Source organism: Copadichromis virginalis, linkage group LG9, assembly GCF_057382275.1.
Source record: "Copadichromis virginalis isolate Kocher_CV1m ecotype Utaka linkage group LG9, C_Virginalis_male_GT1.1, whole genome shotgun sequence".
Classification (NCBI taxonomy): Eukaryota; Metazoa; Chordata; class Actinopteri; order Cichliformes; family Cichlidae; genus Copadichromis; species Copadichromis virginalis.
Window position 1 is genome coordinate 34479727 of NC_140626.1, and position 21763 is coordinate 34501489.

Genomic DNA, 21763 nt, shown 5'->3' on the forward strand with positions numbered 1-21763 from the left:
GCGTTGAGCAAACCCCAGCTGCTGAATTCACCTGAGCTCAGTGTCGCCTCCTGCTGCTGCCTCCAAAATAAAAGCCTTCTCCGGTTAGTGAAACGGACTTCTTCAGAAAGAATGGCAGTTATCAGCAAAAAGTTGAAGTATTTTATTTTCATAACCTTTACAAAATAACATTAAAGTTAAGTAACATAATGCTTCAAATGATTCCTCAAATAAGTGCCCTGATATCTATAGCTTATATATTTCATTGCAAATATGCTGGTGTACTAAACCTATGCGTTTTATTTATTTATGTCGTTATTATTATCATTATTATGCTGCATTGTGCTTTTATTATGAAATACTGCTTTGTAATTTCCGTTGTGCTCGTAGTTATTACTGGTTGCTTTATGATGGTGTCTCAAAGTTCCTGACACACTGGCGGAGACCGCCCTCCCCACCGCTCTCCTAATATGCTATTGGCTTTTCCTTCCCTCCTCCAGGATAATGGTCGTCTGTGATTGGCTCTTCCCGTGCCAATCATCAGTGAGACTATGGGCGAGGACGAGGGTAAAGTTCGCCGGAGTTCATCGGCTGTCAAGGAAACTCACTTCTCACGCAACGGTTCGGGTCTTCTCACGTAGCCCACGTACTGAGATTTTTTTTCCCTAATCTGAGCGTTTCAGCGGGCAGCCGGACATCCGGTTGTAGTCGCAAATCCCATTTGACCTGCATAACTTGGTTAATGTTATGTCATAAGTTGGCATTCAGAGTAGAAAATTTAGACTGATACTGGAGCGGCTCTACGGCGGGAAAACACGCGAACCCGAACTCAAAGTTCTTCTATTAATACAACTCATCACTATGCAGCAAAAAAAAAAAAGTTAAATCAGACTAAACATTAATCAGGCATCATGCTCCACTTGTTCTGTTAAGGAGTCGTTAACATGCATTTTATTAAATAGTTATTAATATGCAGCTTGTATACATACACATATAAACGGCACCCCATCTTCAATAGAAAAGATTTATTTCACTAAACGAAGGAGAGTGAGAGTTCCTCTTCTTCCCTCACCCATCTTTGACTACTGTTAAAGAGAGTTTTGCTAACCTTATATCTTGTATTTACGCTTTTTGAAATGCTTCTTTCTAACAAAACTATTTCCAACAGAAGATAAGTTTCATTTTGGTGTAGTGTAAGCATTAGAACAAGGTTAGTGACTGAGATATTAACTTTAAATTTAAAATTAAAACAATTCTTTAAAAAAAAGCGCAGCTCTAACTTAGCGTTAGCTGCTACTAGCCTATCGATAGCATTAGCTTTTATAGTTTTCAGGTCAGAGGCACAAAAATGTGACAGAGACTGATTTAAAACTTCAGCTTAATGTTTAAAAATGATTATTGTGTTTGCAGTGAGTTTTTAAGTGGTTATAAGGGTGATTTTAAGTAATTCAAGCTCAAACTATAAATATGGATCAACATTAAGCTATTATTTATTATTATTTATTTAAATTATAATTATATCCTCTTCTATTACCTTCAATTTTTTTATCCAACAGTTTTTTGGAGATTATAAAATTTTCTATCTGAGCATTTTTCTTCTGTGTAGGAACTTTTGACAAGTAAATATAAATTAAAGGACTTAATAGATCATTACGTTGACACAACTGTCATTTCAAAACCTAAAACGTGTCTGTTTGGTCATATTTGGAGTGAGAATCAGTTACTGTCGGCTTATCTAAAGTATATTTTGTCTGGTTGTGTCTTATGAACCTCACAGAAGCTCTTTGAACTCATGTTATGACCCTTTGATGCTAACCCTGGTCATTTCCCTGTGTCAGCAGTGTGCAGGATGAGCAGCAGCCACCAGTCCCTGTATTTCCTCAGTCTTCCTGACCCAAAGCAGCTGGTCTGCGTCACCCTGACTCTGCAGGATGAGGGCGAGGAGCTGAGGAGCAAACAGATCAGGACCTGCAGGTGAACGGTGCAGAGGACAGGCCACCGTTAGTGTCACACCACAGCAGACAACCAGAGCTGAAAGTTAATTTAAACATGTGAAAGGTTCATTTATGCACATCTGATGAGGGAGGACAAGTGTGACGCAGGTGTTCAGGCACTGATGAGCCAGTAGAACCTTAAATGATGCACACGTGTAAATAACATTGAATGTGTGTTCTCACAGGGAGCTGGTTCTGCTGTTCTCTGATCTTCTCGCTGCTCCTGCTCTGGACTCCTTTGCTGATATCACAGTGGTCATAGCTGTAAGGAACACACACACGCACACACACACATGCACACATGCACACGCACTCCTACACTTTTAAGCATCCACCTTTAAACCCTGATGTCAGTTTGCCATATCAAACTAACACTGAGACACTTATTGCTGTCGTTTCCCTTATGAAAGTGCACAAATGCCATTATTAAGAAAATGTTGCATAGTGTAATTAGCTGAAAAGTTATAAAATAAATTTCACTTATTTGAAGTTAAAAACACTACAATGATCCACAGTAGCTTGTGCTTTCTCTGAGCCTGAGCTCATTTAAGGTGGACTGCGGCTGATTGGTAAATCCTGGCTACTGCATTCCCCGTGTTAAAGAGGAAGCCGGCACTCCTGATGGTGTTGAGTGAGAGAGTTAAACAGGTTTTAATTTCAGTTAAAATTTGAGCCCCAAAGCACTGAAAAGACGATAGACTGGGTTTATAGAGTAAACACACTGCTTTCCTTCATGTGTGCTTTTGCTTCTCTGTAAAACTCACTGTTAGTTCAGCTCGAGCCAGGATGACAGAACGACAGCGTTGGGTTGGCTGGCTGACAAGTGGTAAGAAGGTCAGGTGTCCCCTGGTGGACGCTGTCCAGTCCGTCTACAACCGCAGACTTTGCTTCACAAGGCAGACTGGTTATTGGTGTTTGGACCCCTCCAGGGTTGAACTGATCTTATTTCTGGATGAATTTCTTGGTGGAGGGTTCGATGGGCTCAGGATCAATGTCTCTGCTTTTTCCTTATGATGTGGTTCTGTGGCTTCATCGAGGCTCGACCACCAGCTCGCACTGGTGTAACTGTAACTCCACCCTTTTCTCAGCTGGAAAGGGTGGAGGGGGAGAGGGATTGATGCAGTGATGCAGAGCTGAGTGTGAAAGCATATCTGTGGGTATACCTGCTGTTCCACGGGCACCTGTGACCACGAGCTGTGGGTTTTGGACCAAAACAGATCGCAGATATGAGCCTCTGGGCTCAGCATTAAAATGACTGTGAGGAGTTTGGCCTGTTGGGAGGGGCTCAGGGTCAAGAAAGGGACTTCCTGCTTTTATGTCAGAGCTCCTGATGTCGTTTCTATGTGTGAAGCTTCAGCCGCTCCTCTGGTCAGCTGCGGTGCTACGATGTCTTTGCTGGTTAGATTGAAGTTTGACTTCAATCTAACCAGCTGCCCCTCTGTTGGTCTTCCTTGGTCTCTTGTGTTCTGGGGGCCTCTGGATGTGATCACACCCACAAACTACACCCTTTTTGGCTCCTACCTCAAAGCACACTGTGTTCTGTTGATCTTATGTGCTGTACAATAATGTTTAACATTTAGTATTTACTGTCATATTCCCATATATCATTGTGATGTTGTTTATTCTATTACTCTTGTTCTCTTCTGCTTGCTTTCTTTTTTCTTTCTCAGCAGGTGATCCAGGTGATTGATATATGCATTTTTTTTCTCTGCCCGTTCTGTTGGTTTTTGTCTTCTGCCCTTCTCCCCCGTCCCTCTTCTCAGCTGTTTCTCTTTCCCTCTTTCTTTCTCCCCTTCTTTCCCCCAGTCAAGTCTGTCCCGTATTCAGTAAGTGAAAATAAAATAAACAATAAAAGGTGAATCAAATAGACCATTACGGCAAGGCTGGGATGGTCAGTTTGGTAAAGTAAATCCGTTGGGCATCTTTCTTTGCCTTTAGACAACAATTCTGATGCAAAAGAGCCAAACGGGACAGGCAAAAAAAAAAAGAAAAAAAAAGAAGTTTGACTTGATGTAGCAGAAGCTGTTTCTCAGCTCTTTTAAAAGCAGCAGTGGTTGTTTTGTTTCCTTTGGCGTGTGCGTGATGTTTTTGTGCGGGTGTAGCTTCGGGAGCTTCAGGTTTCTGACTGTTTTATAGATTTTGACTCCGTAAACTCGACAGACCGCACAAGTCGACTCTGTTAGCTGCTTCAACGCCGCACGCACATATCAGGCTCTGCACGCCACCTTAGCCCGCACACACGCTACAGGCCTTTACACACACACACACACACACACACACACACACACACACACACACACACACACACACACACACAACAAAGGCACTCACTCTCAGAGCAGATAGTAATCAGTCCTGACAGATGTGATTTGTCCCTCCTGCTCGCAGTGATGAGTGTTTCTCAGAGCAGCAGCCAATCAGGAGATGTGACTGACAGATAACAGCTGCTCAGCTTCAGCCAATCAGCCCTGTTTTCTTTAACAAAATGACACAATCGAGGAAAAGTGACACCAGAGCCGAGCTGTCAGAGATGCTCTGCAGCCTCAGCTTCCCCACGTGCACGTGAGTGCACATGACGTCAGCCGGTCTTCAGCCTGCCAAAGACTGCGCGATGTGCCCTTATCTCGTCCACTCACCGTTAACGATTGGACGTCGTATTCTTACCTTGTGCGTGATTATTAGCAGAGTTTCCTGTAGCACACAGGTCTGCTCGACGCTGTGACACACAGTTTACTTGTTGCTGTTTCCTGTGCAACATTTCACACCCGCAGCTTTTAACAGAAGACCTCTGATGTGAAACATGTTGCAAAAGCAGCGACGGGTCGCTGTTGACCTGGTGGATGGTAAAAGCAGAAAACAGGAGAAACTCAGTGTTGTGGTTGGAACGTGCACATCTATTAGATTGAAACGCTGATGCCTGACAGACAGCACTGTTACAGCTGCTCGTCTCCTTCTTTGCTTTTTCACTCTGTGCGTGGCTCACATACACGATTGCGTGCCGACACCTCCCAGGCAGTGACACGCAACCTAAATAGTTGTTCTGAATTCCAGACATTCCTGGTATGGCTGCACACACACACACACACACACACACACACACACACAGAGCGGTAAAGTGCTGTCTTTGTGAGGACGCTCGTGCAGACCCTGGTTGTAACCGGAGGCCTGAGACCCTCACTGTGACAGTGGGAGCTGTCCACAGTCAGCAGCTCAGCGCGGTCCTCACTGAGACACACAGACCCGTAGATTGTTCCAGGCTAAGATAAACACTTGCCTCACGCTCTGCTCTCCTTGCTTCACTGACTGTAGATCATAAATAATAAACAGTAATGACACTTTAACTCGGTTTCTGTTAAAGTCGAGCTGCTCTACTCCATGTTTTAATTCTGGACTTGACTAGAGTAGCTTTGCATGAATCAAAGGTCAGAAATAATCCTTCTTTATCTAAAAGAGGGGCTTTGGTGCAGCTCCTCTAAGGCTACCCACCCTTTTCAGACAACTCATGTTCTGATTGGCTGACGGTGGGGGCCGGTACGCAGGGAAATAAATCCCAAGGACATGAAATCAGTCAAATGTGAAAAAACGTCCAACCAGAATCAGCTGATTTATTTAATTCAGTAACTTGAATATATTCAATGAAGTCATGAAAAATGTTTTGTATGAATATTTTCATTAAGACGTGCAGGAGATTCATATTTCAGGGCGGAGCTTGTATTTGTGTTATTCTGTCCATAACCTGCATGAAAATACCCCAATAAAACAACACAGGCTAGTTTGTGAACTCAGGTCTGAACGTCTCAAGCTGAGGACTTGAACTGTCGCTGAGCAACGTAACCCTGCTGTCACTGATTTTACTGATCAAATTAAGCTCCCTGTGCCGTACTGAGTAAAATCTGACTGTAGACAGAGACCATAAACTCATCAGAAAACAGTTTGAGCAGAGGAGTCGCCCCCTGCTGGACACTACAAAGGTCTTTAATATGAGCTGCAGCTCCTTTGGGACCAGTAACAGCTGAAGAAGCAGCAGTTCAGCTCTGGAGTGGAGCTGCTCTGCATCCCTGCGTCACACCTGCAGTCATGACCTCATGGCCGTAGGTGAGGGCTGGAACGTCTCAGTACACACACGCCCACCTCTCCATCTCACACACCACCTTCCCATCGCTCCTACTCCCAGGGCAGAAATCCCACCCAAAGGGAGGAACTGGCTGGTTTACAGAAGTCTGCCATAAGCCCGCCTCCTCGGGGGACTTCTGTTACTTCCAGGCTTCTTTTTTACTGACAAACTGTTTTTTTCTAGCACCACCTCACCCTCACTGTCCTGTTCCTGCAGACCTCGTTCTTACAGAACGGCATCCTCCAGGTGTTTGGACACAGACACCGTCTGCAGGTGGGACTGGAGACCTGGGTGAAGTCCCATAACTGACACTGTTCATGTTTATTCCTGCTGTTCTTTCTCTGTTGTACTTGATGAAAATGTAATCTGTGTGTGTGTAGCTGGGCTCTCCTCAGTCTGTGCTTCCAGGGGACCTCCAGCGTTGCCTGTCCTACTCTCTAATCAGCAGACTGTCCCCCAGCTGGAACAAAGTCGGTCTCTTCCTCGTCTCAGGTGCGACACGTGTGGAACAACTTGATTTGTTCTTGTTTAATTTGGGCGAGTGCAGTCTCGTTTGATAAGGTTGCATCTCTAATGGGGCTTTGAGAGAATGAACTGTCCCACATCAGGTTCATTTTCCAGGTTGCACCAACATGGTGTAGTTCTGGTTATGGCCCCTTCTGATTTGATCCATTTCAGTCACAGTGTTCACTTATCACTCGTCATGACAGCGAGATAATCTTGACGTGATTATCGGTGTTGACACCTCCCAATGCAAACAGGCCCAGGTCTCCTGCAGAGCCGGGAAAACGAGCCGTTATTTGTACAACCTGGCCTCAATGTATTCGCTGCTGTCACTCAGCACGTTTGCAGCCCAAGGCTGAAGTGACACAAACGTTCACCTTCCACGAGTCTGAATAAAACAAAGAGTTTGAAGTCAGAGAGAAATGATGGAGCGCACAGATCTGACTGAAGCAAAAGCAGCATGTTGTAACAGCTGCTGAATAACACGTGTTAGTCTTTGCTCATCACCACCTGAGACTGAACCGTACTGCTGTGGTTCAACTCATCAAATATCTGCCATGTGTTAGTGTGATAGAGGCGAGCAAAGTGTGATCCTTTTGTTTCCTGTCAAACTGCAGCTCGCACACATGAGAGTCCGTGCAGTGACGAGCTCTGTCCTCTCTGTTTGTTTCCAGGAAAAGACTTCCTGACTGAGAGCGGGAGGCTCAACGCTGTCAGTAAGTTTCACCCTTTACCTCCTCCCAGTGACCTGCACACAGTGACACATTAAACATTACTGTGTGTGTGTGTGTTAGGCGTGGAGCTGAGTGTCACTGAGGCCCACATGTGTTTCAGCATTGAGGCCAGCGCTGTCCGACTGCCCCTGACCACCGTAAGACAACAAGAACACCTTTATGTAAATGTCGTGAGTAACATGGCGAGCTGAACAGACCGAGGTTTGCTGCCTCTGTGGCTTTTATAAAAACCACTGAACGTTTTAACTTGACCCTCACTGCTGCGATTTAAACTCACACTTCAACTTAGTTTGAGTTAAAGTTTATTAAAGAAGAATAAAATGCTCAGGTCAAGTCTTCCTTCACAGAAGTGCTGTTAAGGAGGAAAAATGAGACTGAAGCAGGATGTTTGTGTTTCAGCTGGGGGACTTCGACCTGCCCCCGCTGGTGCTCCAGAGGTTATGCAGTGACCCTGACTTCGTCGTCGACCTGGCCTCCACCGCAGGAGCCGTGTGGTGTCACGTCCTGCCCAGGTACGATGACGCCACCTGCTGGACAAACTCAGGCAGCACCGAACAGCCGCTGCTCATCACTGTAAAGATTTGGATGAAATGTGACCTCATTAAACTCCTGCTCTTCAAAGATAGTATCACAGAACCGTGCACAGACTTTTATATCATCGTTTTTGGGTCAAACCAGAGGGTAAGGGAACATTTGTGAAGACATCCTTCATGTCGTCAGAGAGGTCGTCACGCTGGTGAGCGTCTCCACGTCCTCAGCTCGTACCTCCTCGCCTCCATCAGCTAATGAGATGCTTTCACACCGTCCAACCGACAGTCTCGCCGCCTGTTTGCAGATCGCTGGTTCTGGAGGCCTTTAGAGCTGTCTTGGTGACGTTAGTGTCAGCTTCTCCTGGCAGCAGAAGCTCTCAGACTGAGGGACGTTCACAGCTGGTCTGACTGACGCCGTACGATCGTTTATCTTTGCAGCAGCTTCTTCTGTCTGCACAGCAGGTTACAGCAGTTTCTGTTTACCGTAGGCGCCACGTGAGATGGCCTCTGATTGGTCTCTCAGAGATTGCCACAACTTTAGAACCAGCTGATGAATGCCGCGCCCTCATTCTGCCCGAACAGCTGAGCTGTCGGAGGATGGACCACCTCTGGGCTCTGGCAGGAGAAGCTGAGGGTGTGAACAGAAAAAACAGATCTTTATCAGCTTGTTTAACAAACAGCAAACCTGTGAGCTGCCGGCTCACAGCCACGTTAGGTTGTGATTGTCCCGAGGTACAGATGAGCTCACAGTGAGACGCAGCTTCACTTACATGGAGCGAAATGTGAGAGTGTGTATGTGCAGCAGGTGTAGGGTGGGTGTGTGGTCACACAGCAACGCTGAGGTGTCGTGCTCACGGCTTTTACTTTCTAATCACACTCAGATGTAACGTGGGCGTCATTTTAAAGGCCGTGATTACCTGACTGTAGTCAGCAGATCAGTGTGTGCTGTTAGTGTCACGGTCGTTCTCTTCACCTGTGGGTGCTGTAACGTTAGTGGGTGTTATCCTGGCTGTGAGCAGCAGGTGGAGCTGCAGCTCTGTGTGATCACAGCTGGGCTCTGACGGCTGCAGTGTTCATTGACAGGCTGGTTTGTGTCTCTGTGCTAGCATGAAGAAAGGTCAGGTCATCTTCATCAGCCGCCAGCTGCCCAAGCATGGACCGTTCAGGAGCTACAGAGACCTGCAGAAGCACTGGAACCGCATGGTACACACACACACACACACACACACACACACACACACACACACGGTCTCAGCCTCTTCTTAAACCCAGGAGCTGAGTGGACAGATCTCCTGTGGAGCACATGAGGCTGGCATGGCAACGTGACTCAGACTGAATGTGAGGTTACTCTGAGGCAGGAAGCAGAAAAGCTTTAGAAACACGGAGGGGAATGACAGTAGTGCTGAAAGGTGCACAGACCACTCTGCTGGAGTCAGAGTTCTGCTCACATAAAGACCTGCATGGACCAGAACACGCTCCAAAGAAATTTGGGACTTCTGAATAAATTATTGTGTTGCAGACGAGCACATTATAAATGGTCTGGCTTACTAAACCAAAGTAGATAAAGCATTAAATGACAGATATTTATGTCCACCTTACCCCGCACATCCTCCTCATCACACCAACCCTCTGCATGTGCTCCTTTGCTCCACCCTGAAAAACAGCACAGTTCCAGTTTTTGCGGGTTTTCTGCAGTGAGTCTGAGACTGTTAATTACAGTCCACAGTCTGAGTATGAGCTCTCCAACCTTTAACTTCATACTGGGAATATTTACAGGGTTCATAAAGGTGGCTCCAAGTTCTTTTTGATGATGTTTCTCAGCAGTGTTTGAGCCATCACAGTTCCATCAGGAGATGCAAATTACCTACTGCTTTTTAAATAAAGTTAAAAACCCAACTAAATCAGCTTTACTACGACACTGCAAGCGTCCCAGTCTAAATGCAAACGCAGGTTTTTGTTCCTTGACCAGCTCTGAGCAACAGTATCAGTACGATGGGATATATCACAGTTTGAATAAACTGCAGGAGCTTCATGTCTGATGCTGAGGAGCAGACACGAAGTTTGATCTGTTTCTGTGTTTTCCAGTATGGCTACAGACTGCCTGAGCTGGCAGAGGATGAGGTGCTGTACTGCAGCGTCTACTTCAGGCTGCTGGGAGAGATACTCTTCAGGTATCCTCAGAGCCGCATTAAACCACATTTAAATCAGTGTTGTTACAGTGTTTGTCAGATGGCAGGTAGAGATGAACAGTACGATATACTCAGAGTTACATGCAGGAGTAAAGATGAGCCTCGTGTTTTACTACCAACAAGGACAGAGCAGCAGCATGAACCATCGCTGCTCTGCAGTGAGAAGGAAAATCTCAAATCTGATAAAGTTTTCACCTCTGTCCTGAGCAGCTACCCTCTGAGCTGCATCCGCCTGCAGCCGGTGCAGCGTTGTCCTCGGGTCGACCTGCAGGGGGCGCTGGGCGGCTTCCTGTCTGACGTCAGGCACACACTGAAGACTGTGTGTGGCTTCCCTGCACATCTGAGCAGACAGCCCTGTTACCGTGCAGTCCGGCTGAGCAGCGCTGGATCTTTACAGGTACACACACACACACACACACACACTGTGTATAGATGTGTGTTACGAGGATAATCTCACTGTGCTGCAAACGCTTCGTGGCTCTGTCGTGTGGCGGTCAGCCGTGAGCTGTTCAGCTTGTAGGTGCAGCACTTTCTGGCCCTGCTGCATCCAAACTGACGTCAGTAATAACATTTGTAAGCTACATCTGGTCGCCTGCTTTTCAGTGGAAATATCACAACTCAGTGCATGTAGGCACTGGCTGTAGCACAAACCAACCATGAGCATGGCGTGGTTGCTGGGATTTTCCTGTGAACCATGTCTGGGGTTTACCGAGGATGGTATGAAAATGAGGAACTATCCAGTGAGCTCTGGTTCTCTGGGAGAAATCAGAGGTCACATTAGAATGGCAGTAACTCAAGTAACTAGTCATTACAACCAAAGTATACAGGAGAGTATCTGGAGAAATCCAGATGTAGAGATGGCACGATGCCACTTTTTTATGTCCGATACCGATATCATACATTTGGATATCTGCCGATACCGATATGAATCCGATATAGTGTTTTTAACCAATAAAACTGTTTTTTTAATATCTTGCTGCTATTCTGTTAAACCTGTATGTAAAATACACTGCTCCCAAAATATTTATAATAATACTGATCAATCTAATAAACTTAAACCTGCACCATCCTCCCTATTCTGCTAGTTTAAAGAGCACTTAGCAGAAATATTACGCAACCAAACTAATGGGGTTGCAAACTCCCAGCAAAATAAAAAAGAGAACCACCCCCACCCTCAGCCTCGTGATGCTTAATCGACATGATCAACTTTAATTTAATGCACATGTAAAAAAAAAGCACAGAAATCAATTATTTTTCCACAATAATTAAATAGATTCAACCTCTTTCTTCTACAGAACTGCAGACTGCACAGATGGAAAAAGTACTATAGCTTACTGGGGTATATTAGACTTAACAGTTACTATATACAGTAATGGACTTCTATTCGTTTTACATCAGATTCAGATAATTATTTATTAAAAGCTCGACATTTTAAATGAGAATAAGAAAGAAAAGTATGTCTTTGTGCCCCCTTTTCCCTGTTAATGCCCTATCGGCCCCCCTGGCTAAACTCTGCTAGATCCGCCCCTGCACAGTTACAGCCGTCAGCTAGAAAAAGATCCTCGAGTAGAAAGTAATATTAAATAAATTCTAACAACAGCTGATCAAGCTTAAACGTGCTGCTGTTGTTCAGCCGCTGGTTTCCTCTTTCTGGTGCAAAGTGGGCCAAAAACAAACCAGAGAGACGGACTCGCCACAGAAAAGCAGATCAGCTGATCAGTTTCATGATTGAAGTAGCAGCCGGAGAGGGAGAGAGATTAGTTGTTAAGCCTTAGGCTGGAATGCTTTACAAACATTCAGAGGTGAACTTACACACTTGCTTCACTTCTCTCTGGGAAAACTTCCTCGGAGATGAAATGCAGGGTTGGTAGCGAGGCTCCAAATGCTCCACCAGACCGCCGACAGGTCTCGCATGCCACAGCCGCTCTATCATGTGACGCATACTTCTCAGACGTGCTACGGTTCTGAGCTGAGTTACGCCATGTCACAAGTTTTGTGAGGTGCTTTCGTAATATTTAATGGATCGGATTACATTTTTTATTTCTCTCCGATATCCGATCCAGTAATTTAGGTCAGTATCGGACCGATACGTAATATCGGATCGGTCCATCTCTAGTGTAAACCCCATGAAAGCATGGACTCATCCTGCCTTTATCAGCAGTTCATCCTCCTGATGGTGTGCGGGATATGTTTTGAGCACACTTTGGGACCCTTGGTACCATCTGAGCATCATTTAAACCCCACAGCTAACCTGAGTGTTGCTGCTCATCATGTGAACCATCTTGTGATGCTTCTTCCATCAGGATAATGCTCCATGTGTCAGAGCTCAGAGCATCTCAAACGTGAACCTGAGTTCACTGCCCTCACACGGTCTCCACAGATCTCAGTCCTGTCACAGCTCCGGGATGTGATGGAATTCACATTCTCATGGATGCGGGCGGTAAATCTGCACCAACATGATGCTGTCGAGTCAGCGTGGACCAAAAGCTCTGAGGAACGTTTCCAGCTCCTTGTTAAATCTGAGCCACGAGGACTTGAAGCAGCTCGGACAGCCTGGTGTTCCAAACAGAGTATACCTCACAGATCTTTCTTTCATGGCCTGGCGAGCAGGTGTGAGTGTTGGTGTGGGCAAAGCAGTGATTTCTGAGCGTTCCCACCTTGTAAACTCTCCACAGGCAGTTTTATGAGCGCTGAGGAGAAAGAGGAGGAGAACAGCGTCTCTCCGGATCCTGCGAATAAATTTTCATGATACAGATGTCAGAGAGAAGGAGAAAGAAAAGTCCAGAGGTCTCATATAATATAAGAAATGTGCTTTCACTCAGCAGCCATAGAAAGGTTCGGCTTTGTGTCCCTGAACAAAGAAATTATGTATTTTCTTTGCAGAGGAAGAAGATAACTCGACCTGTTAACCACCGTTCCAAGGCCTTGTTGTAACGAAGCAGTTAGAAAGTGTTTCATCATCTTTTTAAAAGACTTTCTTTAAATAAAAATCAACATTTTTTAATCCTCCCCGAAAAACCTTTCATGCATAGGAGTACAACAGGTAGCATATCTGCCTTTAAGCTTGAATAAATGTGTTTTCTGCACAGCTCTTTCCTTTCACACAAGTCAATAGATGAAGGGATAAAGTGCAATAAAGCAGGTGGGATTAAAGTTATTTCTCATTTTGTCCTGCAGATGATTCTTATTCACAGGCTGCAGCTGTGCGAGCGATCGATTCAGCGCTCACAGGGTGAACTGAAATATTTATGCTGCTTCTTATTTCCATGTATAAGACCACTGATCCCATCTGTAGGCTGAGCCGAGGCTGGAACTGATGCTCAAAAGGATCGTTTATTCACCTTTAGAAAGGTTTCTCCTGACCAGCACCCACCCATCCCTCCACCCATTTAACCATCCATCCCTCCATCCATCCCTCCATCCATTTAACCATACATCCATCCCTCCATCCACCCACCCATTTAACCATACATCCCTCCATCCATCCATCCACCCACCCATCCATCCATCCATCCATCCCTCCACCCATTTAACCATACATCCATCCATCCATCCACCCATCCATCCCTCCATCCATCCATCCATTTAACCATCCATCCATCCCTCCACCCATTTAACCATCCATCCATCCCTCCATCCATTTAACCATCCATCCATCCATCCCTCCATCCACCCATTTAACCATCCATCCATCCCTCCATCCATTTAACCATCCATCCATCCCTCCATCCATTTAACCATCCATCCATCCATCCCTCCATCCACCCATTTAACCATACATCCCTCCATCCATCCATCCATCCATCCATCCATCCATCCATCCACCCACCCATCCCTCCATCCATCCATCCCTCCACCCATTTAACCATACATCCATCCATCCATCCATCCATCCACCCATCCATCCCTCCATCCATCCATCCATTTAACCATCCATCCATCCCTCCACCCATTTAACCATCCATCCATCCCTCCATCCATTTAACCATCCATCCACCCATCCCTCCATCCACCCATTTAACCATACATCCCTCCATCCATCCATCCATCCATCCATCCATCCACCCACCCATCCATCCATCCATCCCTCCACCCATTTAACCATACATCCATCCATCCATCCACCCATCCATCCATCCATCCATCCACCCATTTAACCATCCATCCATCCCTCCACCCATTTAACCATCCATCCATCCCTCCATCCATTTAACCATCCATCCATCCATCCCTCCATCCACCCATTTAACCATCCATCCATCCATCCCTCCATCCACCCATTTAACCATCCATCCATCCCTCCATCCATTTAACCATCCATCCATCCCTCCATCCACCCATTTAACTATCCATCCATCCTTCCACCCATTTAACCATCCATCCATCCCTCCATCCATTTAACCATCCATCCATCCCTCCATCCATTTAACCATCCATCCATCCATCCCTCCATCCACCCATTTAACCATCCATCCCTCCATCCACCCATTTAACCATCCATCCATCCCTCCATCCTTTTAACCATCCATCCATCCCTCCATCCACCCATTTAACCATCCATCCATCCCTCCACCCATTTAACCATCCATCCATCCCTCCACCCATTTAACCATCCATCCCTCCATCCATCCATCCATCCATCCATCCCTCCATCCACCCATTTAACCATCCATCCCTCCATCCACCCATTTAACCATCCATCCATCCCTCCATCCATTTAACCATCCATCCCTCCATCCACCCATTTAACCATCCATCCATCCCTCCACCCATTTAACCATCCATCCATCCCTCCACCCATTTAACCATCCATCCATCCCTCCATCCATTTAACCATACATCCATCCATCCATCCATCCCTCCATCCACCCATTTAACCATCCATCCATCCCTCCATCCATTTAACCATACATCCATCCATCCATCCCTCCATCCACCCATTTAACCATCCATCCATCCCTCCATCCATTTAACCATCCATCCATCCATCCATCCCTCCATCCACCCATTTAACCATCCATCCATCCATCCCTCCATCCACCCATTTAACCATCCATCCATCCCTCCATCCATTTAACCATCCATCCATCCCTCCATCCACCCATTTAACCATCCATCCATCTCTCCACCCATTTAACCATCCATCCATCCCTCCACCCATTTAACCATCCATCCATCCCTCCACCCATTTAACCATACATGCGTCCATCTCATCCCCAGGTGGTTCTGGGTTGGTTCATCGGGGTGTGACTGTTAGATTGAAAGCTGGTATGAGTGACTGAGAATGAGATCTTCATCTCTGCTGCTTGAGAACTTTGAAATTTCATATTTGAGAACAGGATGGAGGTTTGGGTGTGACTTCATCAGGGGTGTTAAGATGTTAAATCTGCAGCAACACTTACTATGAAGAACCATTTTTGTAATTGGATCATTTCTGTCATTATCAACCTAATTCGATATTTCAAACATTAACACATTTCCCAGTCCAACATTTTGATTATTCCACTTCACTGAGGTCTCCTCTTCTTCCTCAGATGTTGAATGGTTTGGAAATCAACCTGACCACCTCCTGCTCCATCAGGCCGGTCCTCACCCAGCTTCCTCCACCCCCTCCTCCACCCCAGCCTCTGCAGCCTTCAGCCTGGACCCCTCTGTCCCAGCAGGAAGGAGCTCAGGAGCTTCTGGACAAAGGACGTGGCTTCAGCGGGAGACTGACACAAACTCAGGGGTGTGGAGGCAGAGACTGGCCTCCGTCTTCCTCCATCTCCTCCTCACATGCTGCTTTTTCCTCTTCTGACTCCTCAGATCAAGAATCACAACCTTCCTGCTCCTCCTCCTCCTCCACCTCCTGCTCTTCTCTCCCAGTCTTCCAGCCTGCTTCCTCCTTCATCTCTTCCCACTCCTCCTCCTCAACTCCCTTGTCTGAAGCGGCATTGAACCCTTCTCCCAAACTTGTTCCAGTCTTCAAGCGTCCATCGCACCGCGTCACCATTTCCCTGCTGCGTCCCCAAAATCAGAAGCAGCTGGGTGGAGCTGTGGAAGGGTCAGCGAGGGTGACGGTGCCTTCCTTTAGGAAGGAGATTCCCGCCACTGCTCCTCGCCTTTCTTCTTTATCAGCTGCTCCCCCCCCAGTTCTTCCTTTGCCCATCATCCCTCACTTCAGCCGCAGCACTGCGGCTGCTCACCCGCCTCCGGCTAACATCAAGCGCGTCTCCAGCCTCAGTCCTGTAACAAAGTTTAAACCGAGGATTATCATCCCTCCAAAGCCGGAGATCAAGACCGGCTCCAAAACCACCCTGAAGGTCAGCTCTGAAAGTGACGCTGTCACTGGCTGCAGAGATGAAACACAGACGTCCTCTGAAACCTCAAACAATGAAACCTCCAAACGCAGCACGAAGGTGAGTCTTCCTGAATAAATACCATGGTGGTGTCACTTTTTTAAAGAGCCTACAGAAGATGAATTTCAAGTAGAGTTTGAGTAATTCTGCTGATTGGCTCACAGACAAACAGCACTGAACCTCTCGCCTTTCAGAGGATCCCAACAAAAAAGCCACAAACATCTGTGTGATGTGTGACCTTTAGGCCCCACCCCTCCACTGAACTCTCAGGTGTTTCCTCACGCACCTGTTGCTGTGCTTCTTTGATGTTTCAGAGAGTTTCTTTTGACCTAAAGACGAAGAAATCCAGAGCCGCAGTTGGAGACGTGGACGTGGAGAATATGGTCAAAACCAATCAGGTCAGAAGATGAACTTCCTGTTTCCTCATTTCCATTTCTCTGTTTTTACTTTCTCCTTCTTTTCTGACCTTCTCACCAGTGCACACATGAGCTGAAACATGAGAACAAACCCTCACATGTGACCAGTTAACAACAAGCTGGATACAAACGTTTCTTGTTATTGGGGAAGTGTGAAGCACAAACAATTAGCGTCTTCTTCTTAGTGGTGTTTGATTTGTTGGGGCTGTGTGGAGGAGACTTCACAGTCTTAAAGCTGTCATCAGACCAGCACAGAAACTAAAGCCGGAGCAGATTTTACACACGACAACAATCGGTTTGGGTTGGAGTGGACTCTATATTTACAACAGCTTTAGCATTTCACCTACTTGCTGTTCTCTACCAGACTCCATTCAGAAAAACACAAATTTTACCTCACATAAACATGGGTGGTGTCTACCTACCTCTACTTGTTTAACACAAACCAGTTAACTAGTTTAGCTACTTTCCCCATCATAACAGCTTATGGTTCAAAGTTTGCATTGTCAGGGGGCGTGTCTTCGCTGATTGACAGCTAGATGGTGAGATAGGTGGACCTGTGAACTGTGCTAATGCTAGTTTTACCTGCTGTGAGGTTAATGTGCCCACAGACGTGTGAGCTCCAGTTTTGGACCGCCCTCCATGTGTTTTAAAGCTGGAGCTGCTTCTCCGGTCTGTCTGCCGTACATCGGCATGTTGGGCTGGTAAAGTTTGCCGTCTAACTGACCTCGCAGCCTCTGTCTGTGCTGTTTATGAAGCTGCAGGGCGAGGAAGAGGAGGCTGATGAATTTCCACTTGTACTGTATGTACAGCTTCAGCTTCCTCATAAACATCCTTGAGGAGGACCGTGCACATTACTGTGATGTATTAAAGTACGTTGGCGTGATGAATAGCAAACACGGCATCCTGCACTGTCTGCCTCAGTTTCCTCAGCAACGCTGCTTCACGGGAGGGCGAGGACTGTTAAAGTGATGAATGGGCAGGAGGAGGTGGGAGCCCGGAGGGCGCCGAGCACATTAATAACAACATTCATCAGTTTTACAGCCCCAACCTGCAAGTTTTCAGGAACAATACGCCGCTTACATTTTCACTCTTATTTACACACTGCCAGCACATTGTTCACAAAAACAGCTCCGTTACACCAGCACGGGGGCATTTTCACACATTTGAACCTGTTTTCAGTCAGTTTAAAATCCAGTCCAGAGGCTTCAGTGATCAATGTTTCATAGTATCTGAAGATATTTCAGCCTTTGCACACGGTCACACTGTTAGATTAGATCATCAATCTGATCTGTGCTCTTTCCATGGGGAGTGAGAGGGTTTTATTGGTGTTCAGACCTGCTGGGACACACACAGTTTCAGATGTGTTGATCTTAAGGACAGAGCTGCACATCAGTGCCCTCTTCCCTCCATCTAACTTTTGTGAGTTTGAACTTTTCTGGGGATGAACGTGTGATGATGAGGTGATGAAGAGGCAGTGAGTTGTTGAACGAAACGCACAATTTTTGAGGTTTTGTGGGTTTTTCTTCCATGTTTGTAGTCCTTGCTGTTTTCTGCTTCACTTCTTTACAAAGCAAAATCCAAACATTGGCATAAAAAAGGATCACGCCAGCTCAGTAGAAGCACAATAGAATGCTCATGGTTTTATTCATGTGGAAACATAAACGTTTGCTCAAACAGTAACTGCTCCGAGATCTCTGTAAGACTGAAACAGTCTGACGTGAGCTCGTGTGCATGAGAAAATCACTGATCATATATTCTGATGTTTAACTGAAGATTTAACAAAATCATGAACGACTGACCTGCTAGTGACCAAAGCAATCACCACGAAGGTTCAGCACTCGACCCTCTCCCAGCTGTTCCTCGCACCCTGTGGTTGCCAAATGGTTTTAAACCATTAAAATGGGAATAGATCTACTCTGTGTGCAGGCTGACTAGCCCAGTAAATGACATCATTAGTGTTCTGACAATCGTTACTGTGTCACTGGTCGGTGTCAGACTTACTAATCAAATTTTAGTTGATGCCCAATGCTGGTAAATTACTGTCCGAAATGTTATGCAGCCATCTGCCACCAGGTGGCGCATCATAGCTGAGAAACACCCTAGAGTCTCAGCCTGATCTTAACAGTGTTAGGAGGAGGTTGTGGATACAAGTGGCTGAAATGGGCTTTTTCTGGAAGGTGGATGGTCTCTGCCGTAGGGGTAGGGTGAGGTCCAGAGTGCAGCTACTCCACATCGATACGACGCGGCTGAGGCCGTCGCCTCCTGGGTCGGGGGTTCCGGCCTGTGCTACCAGGGGGAGGGCCTGTTGTAGACCCGGCACACAGAGATTACCGGCTTCACTGCTGAGAAGCAGAAATAAATAACTGGATGATTTCTTGTTTTGTAATTTTAGAATTAAATTTTCAAACAGCGTGCGTCGTTCATAGCACACGGCACAATACGCCACTTTGCAGTCGCAGTTTGTTGGTTAGTTTGTCAGAGATGACCTTATTAGTGACACGTGTGTGACCTCAGACAGATCCAGGAGTGTCTGAGAGGTGCAGCGAGCACCTGGACAGCTTTAACACCTCTGGCACTGGAGGAGACGGGAAATAAGGAAAACTGGTGAATTGGGTGGGAATGACTGCTGACGGGAACGTGACGGCACATCCGTCTTCATTACGCTCGTTTTCCTTCCTTCCCCTCCTCTCATCGCTCTTCATCTTCACCCGTCACTCCTCGTTCTGTCGCTCGCCCCTCGTCGTGTCTCTCGCCTCGTTCACCTCTTCCTTCTTTCTGTCTGCAGTTGTCCAAGCTGAACTCTGCGACTCTGCTGCTGTGGCTGAAAGCTCGAGGCGTGAACGTCAACGCCAAACACAGGAAGGAGGAGCTGATGATGAAGGTCATGAGCTGCCTGGCTGAGGCCTGAAGCACACACTGACTCACCCCTCGCTGCATTTACTTAATAGAGTTACTTTGGAGTATTAACGCTGCGCTAAGCTTTCCTTTTAAGAATTTGATGTAAAATCTTATCAGCCGGGACAGATGAGAGCTTCTCATCCTCGCTAATTGAGATGCTGAACATTTGCCAACGTTAGATTTTGGTGTCAGATGAAGTCACAGCGGGTCCAGAGGAGGACCTTTGATTAAATGAAAGCACTGTTGGAAGCTTTCTCTTCCATGTGACGCCTTCACTCGTGTTCACTTTGCTTTATTGTTCAGGTTATTAACTGTAAAACTGTTCATTCACTGTGTGGAAGGTCCTCAGTGTTCCTACAGCAGCTGGTTCTGAGTCTTTTACCTGTGAGCCTCTAAAGAGCCACAGGGAGGTTTTACAAGCTGTTCACAAAGGTCATGTCTTCACAGAAAGCACCAGCGTTCTGCAGCAGGTGTGTTTGTTCTGGAGCTGCTCACCACTGTTCACGACTGCACTGTAATAATTCTTATTGAAGGTTTGAGAATAAAAACGAATTATTAACGAGAGTGCATGTTTGTTTTTTACCTTTGTCTTTTAAAGGTTTGTAGCTGTTTGCAGCACACACACACACACACACACACACACACACACACACACACACACACACACACACACACACAGATGTGCTCGTCCTTGTGTGAGTTAAGATGTTTGGGGCTTTTCTCTCATCATGTATGAAAGCCGTCAGATTCGTTGTGGTGAGCTGGGTCTCGTTCTGACTGCAGAGTAAAGAATATGCAGCGTTTGTTTGTGTGTCAGCATTTTACACAACATCACAACTTTCTGCACAACAAAACAGGCGTCGTTCACGTGCACATCTGTCCAGCAGAGAAACATCTGTGCTGTTCTGCACCGTTTGAAACCACATCAACATGATGGGGGCTGAAAAACAACCTGCTGGGAAAAATAATGCAGTTCCTCTGACGCCCACCAGAGGCTCCAGCAGGGAGTCAGTCCACATAGACGGCCTTGTTAATAACAGACCGTTTAAGTCTGCGCTGCGGCTTTGGACATTTTATTTTTGCACCAACCTGTGTGTGTGTGTGTGTGTGTGTGTGTGTGTGTGTGTGTGTGTGTGTGTGTGTGTGTGTGTGTGTGATGCTCTCATACAGTCCAAACTAGCAGGCATGACCTCATCCAGATGTGATCATAAAAAGGTTGTAATGGCCTGAAGCTGAAGTTGTTTTTGCTGCATCCATCTCTTATATACAGTCCATACTGACAACATCATGAGTGAGCAAAGTGCAGAGATCTGAGTGTTTGTGTGTGTTAATGACCATCACTGAGCCTGAGGCTTCACAGCAGAGCGTTCACTCGTTCCTCAGGTCTGTGCAGCGTGTAAAACAGTGAAAAATGGTTTCAGTGCAGAATGAATCAAGAACTATGATGAAGGCAGACTCCTGCAGGCGGACATGATGTGTTCGTGCTTACATGTATACTTTATAAATCCCTGGGAACGACTTAAACTAATCTCTGTCCTCCAGTTACAAACACACAGAGCTCGGAGGACAGCTGATGATGATTGAGGGGAAATATTTGCGCAGTGTAAACATCTTAAAGCTCCAAGTAATGAGGCAGACATGGAATCTGCTCCAAACTGTAATAATAAAACACAGCAGCATTCGTTATTGGAGGAGATCGGTGTGTGTTTGTGTTTTGGATATCAGCTTCCAAATGTGCAGTGAAAGTAAGGTTGTCAAAATAAACCTCCGTCTGCCAGAGCTGCCAGAGCTGCCAGAGCGGTGGGTTGGACTGTTTGTGGGAACGTCCTAAAGCACGCCTGCAGGCGGGGCGCTCCTACCTACACAGACCCGATCCATGCGTCCCGGGGCTCACGGTATACAAATATTGCCGTCTAATGTATAAATGCCAACACACTGCAACCCATCGTGATTACTGACTCGTGTGACTCGTCTGCAGTGGAGGACTCTATTCTGCTTATTTTCCTATACAGAAGCAAGGTTGTTGAGCCTGTATGTCATTTGGTGGTTCAGTTGTCGTCCTGTAAA

The 21763-nt window shown here is 46.3% G+C and overlaps 1 protein-coding gene across 10 annotated transcripts; it reads left to right on the forward strand.

Annotated features, from left to right (window-relative positions):
- Window positions 1-20: 20 nt before the first annotated feature.
- On the forward strand, window positions 21-20260 carry lg9h18orf63 (linkage group 9 C18orf63 homolog). Of its 10 annotated transcripts, none has more exons than XM_085469095.1 (15): window positions 21-83; window positions 480-600; window positions 1818-1953; window positions 2159-2237; window positions 6271-6360; window positions 6468-6579; window positions 7266-7307; window positions 7386-7495; window positions 7725-7837; window positions 8962-9058; window positions 9941-10026; window positions 10255-10441; window positions 15579-16442; window positions 16697-16780; window positions 19584-20260. In XM_085469095.1, the coding sequence occupies exons 2-15, from the start codon at window positions 531-533 to the stop codon at window positions 19704-19706; spliced, it is 2193 nt and encodes a 730-aa protein (XP_085325221.1). In that variant the 5' UTR covers window positions 21-83; window positions 480-530; the 3' UTR covers window positions 19707-20260. The 10 variants fall into 10 exon arrangements, with proteins under 10 accessions (XP_085325221.1, XP_085325215.1, XP_085325216.1 ...); XM_085469089.1 differs by having other exon boundaries at window positions 27-83; window positions 480-625; XM_085469090.1 differs by lacking the exon at window positions 21-83 and having other exon boundaries at window positions 372-625; window positions 1821-1953.
- Window positions 20261-21763: the final 1503 nt, after the last annotated feature.

What these genes read in the sequence shown, in the direction of transcription:
- lg9h18orf63 (XM_085469089.1), top strand. Translation starts at nt 484, where the DNA reads ATGGTCGTCTGTGATTGGCTCTTCCCGTGCCAATCATCAGTGAGACTA. An exon ending in CGGGAGGCTCAACGCTGTCA is followed by an intron (nt 7,308 to 7,385) that starts GTAAGTTTCACC and finishes TGTGTGTGTTAG; the next exon opens with GCGTGGAGCTGAGTGTCACT. An exon ending in GCAGCGCTGGATCTTTACAG is followed by an intron (nt 10,442 to 15,578) that starts GTACACACACAC and finishes CTTCTTCCTCAG; the next exon opens with ATGTTGAATGGTTTGGAAAT.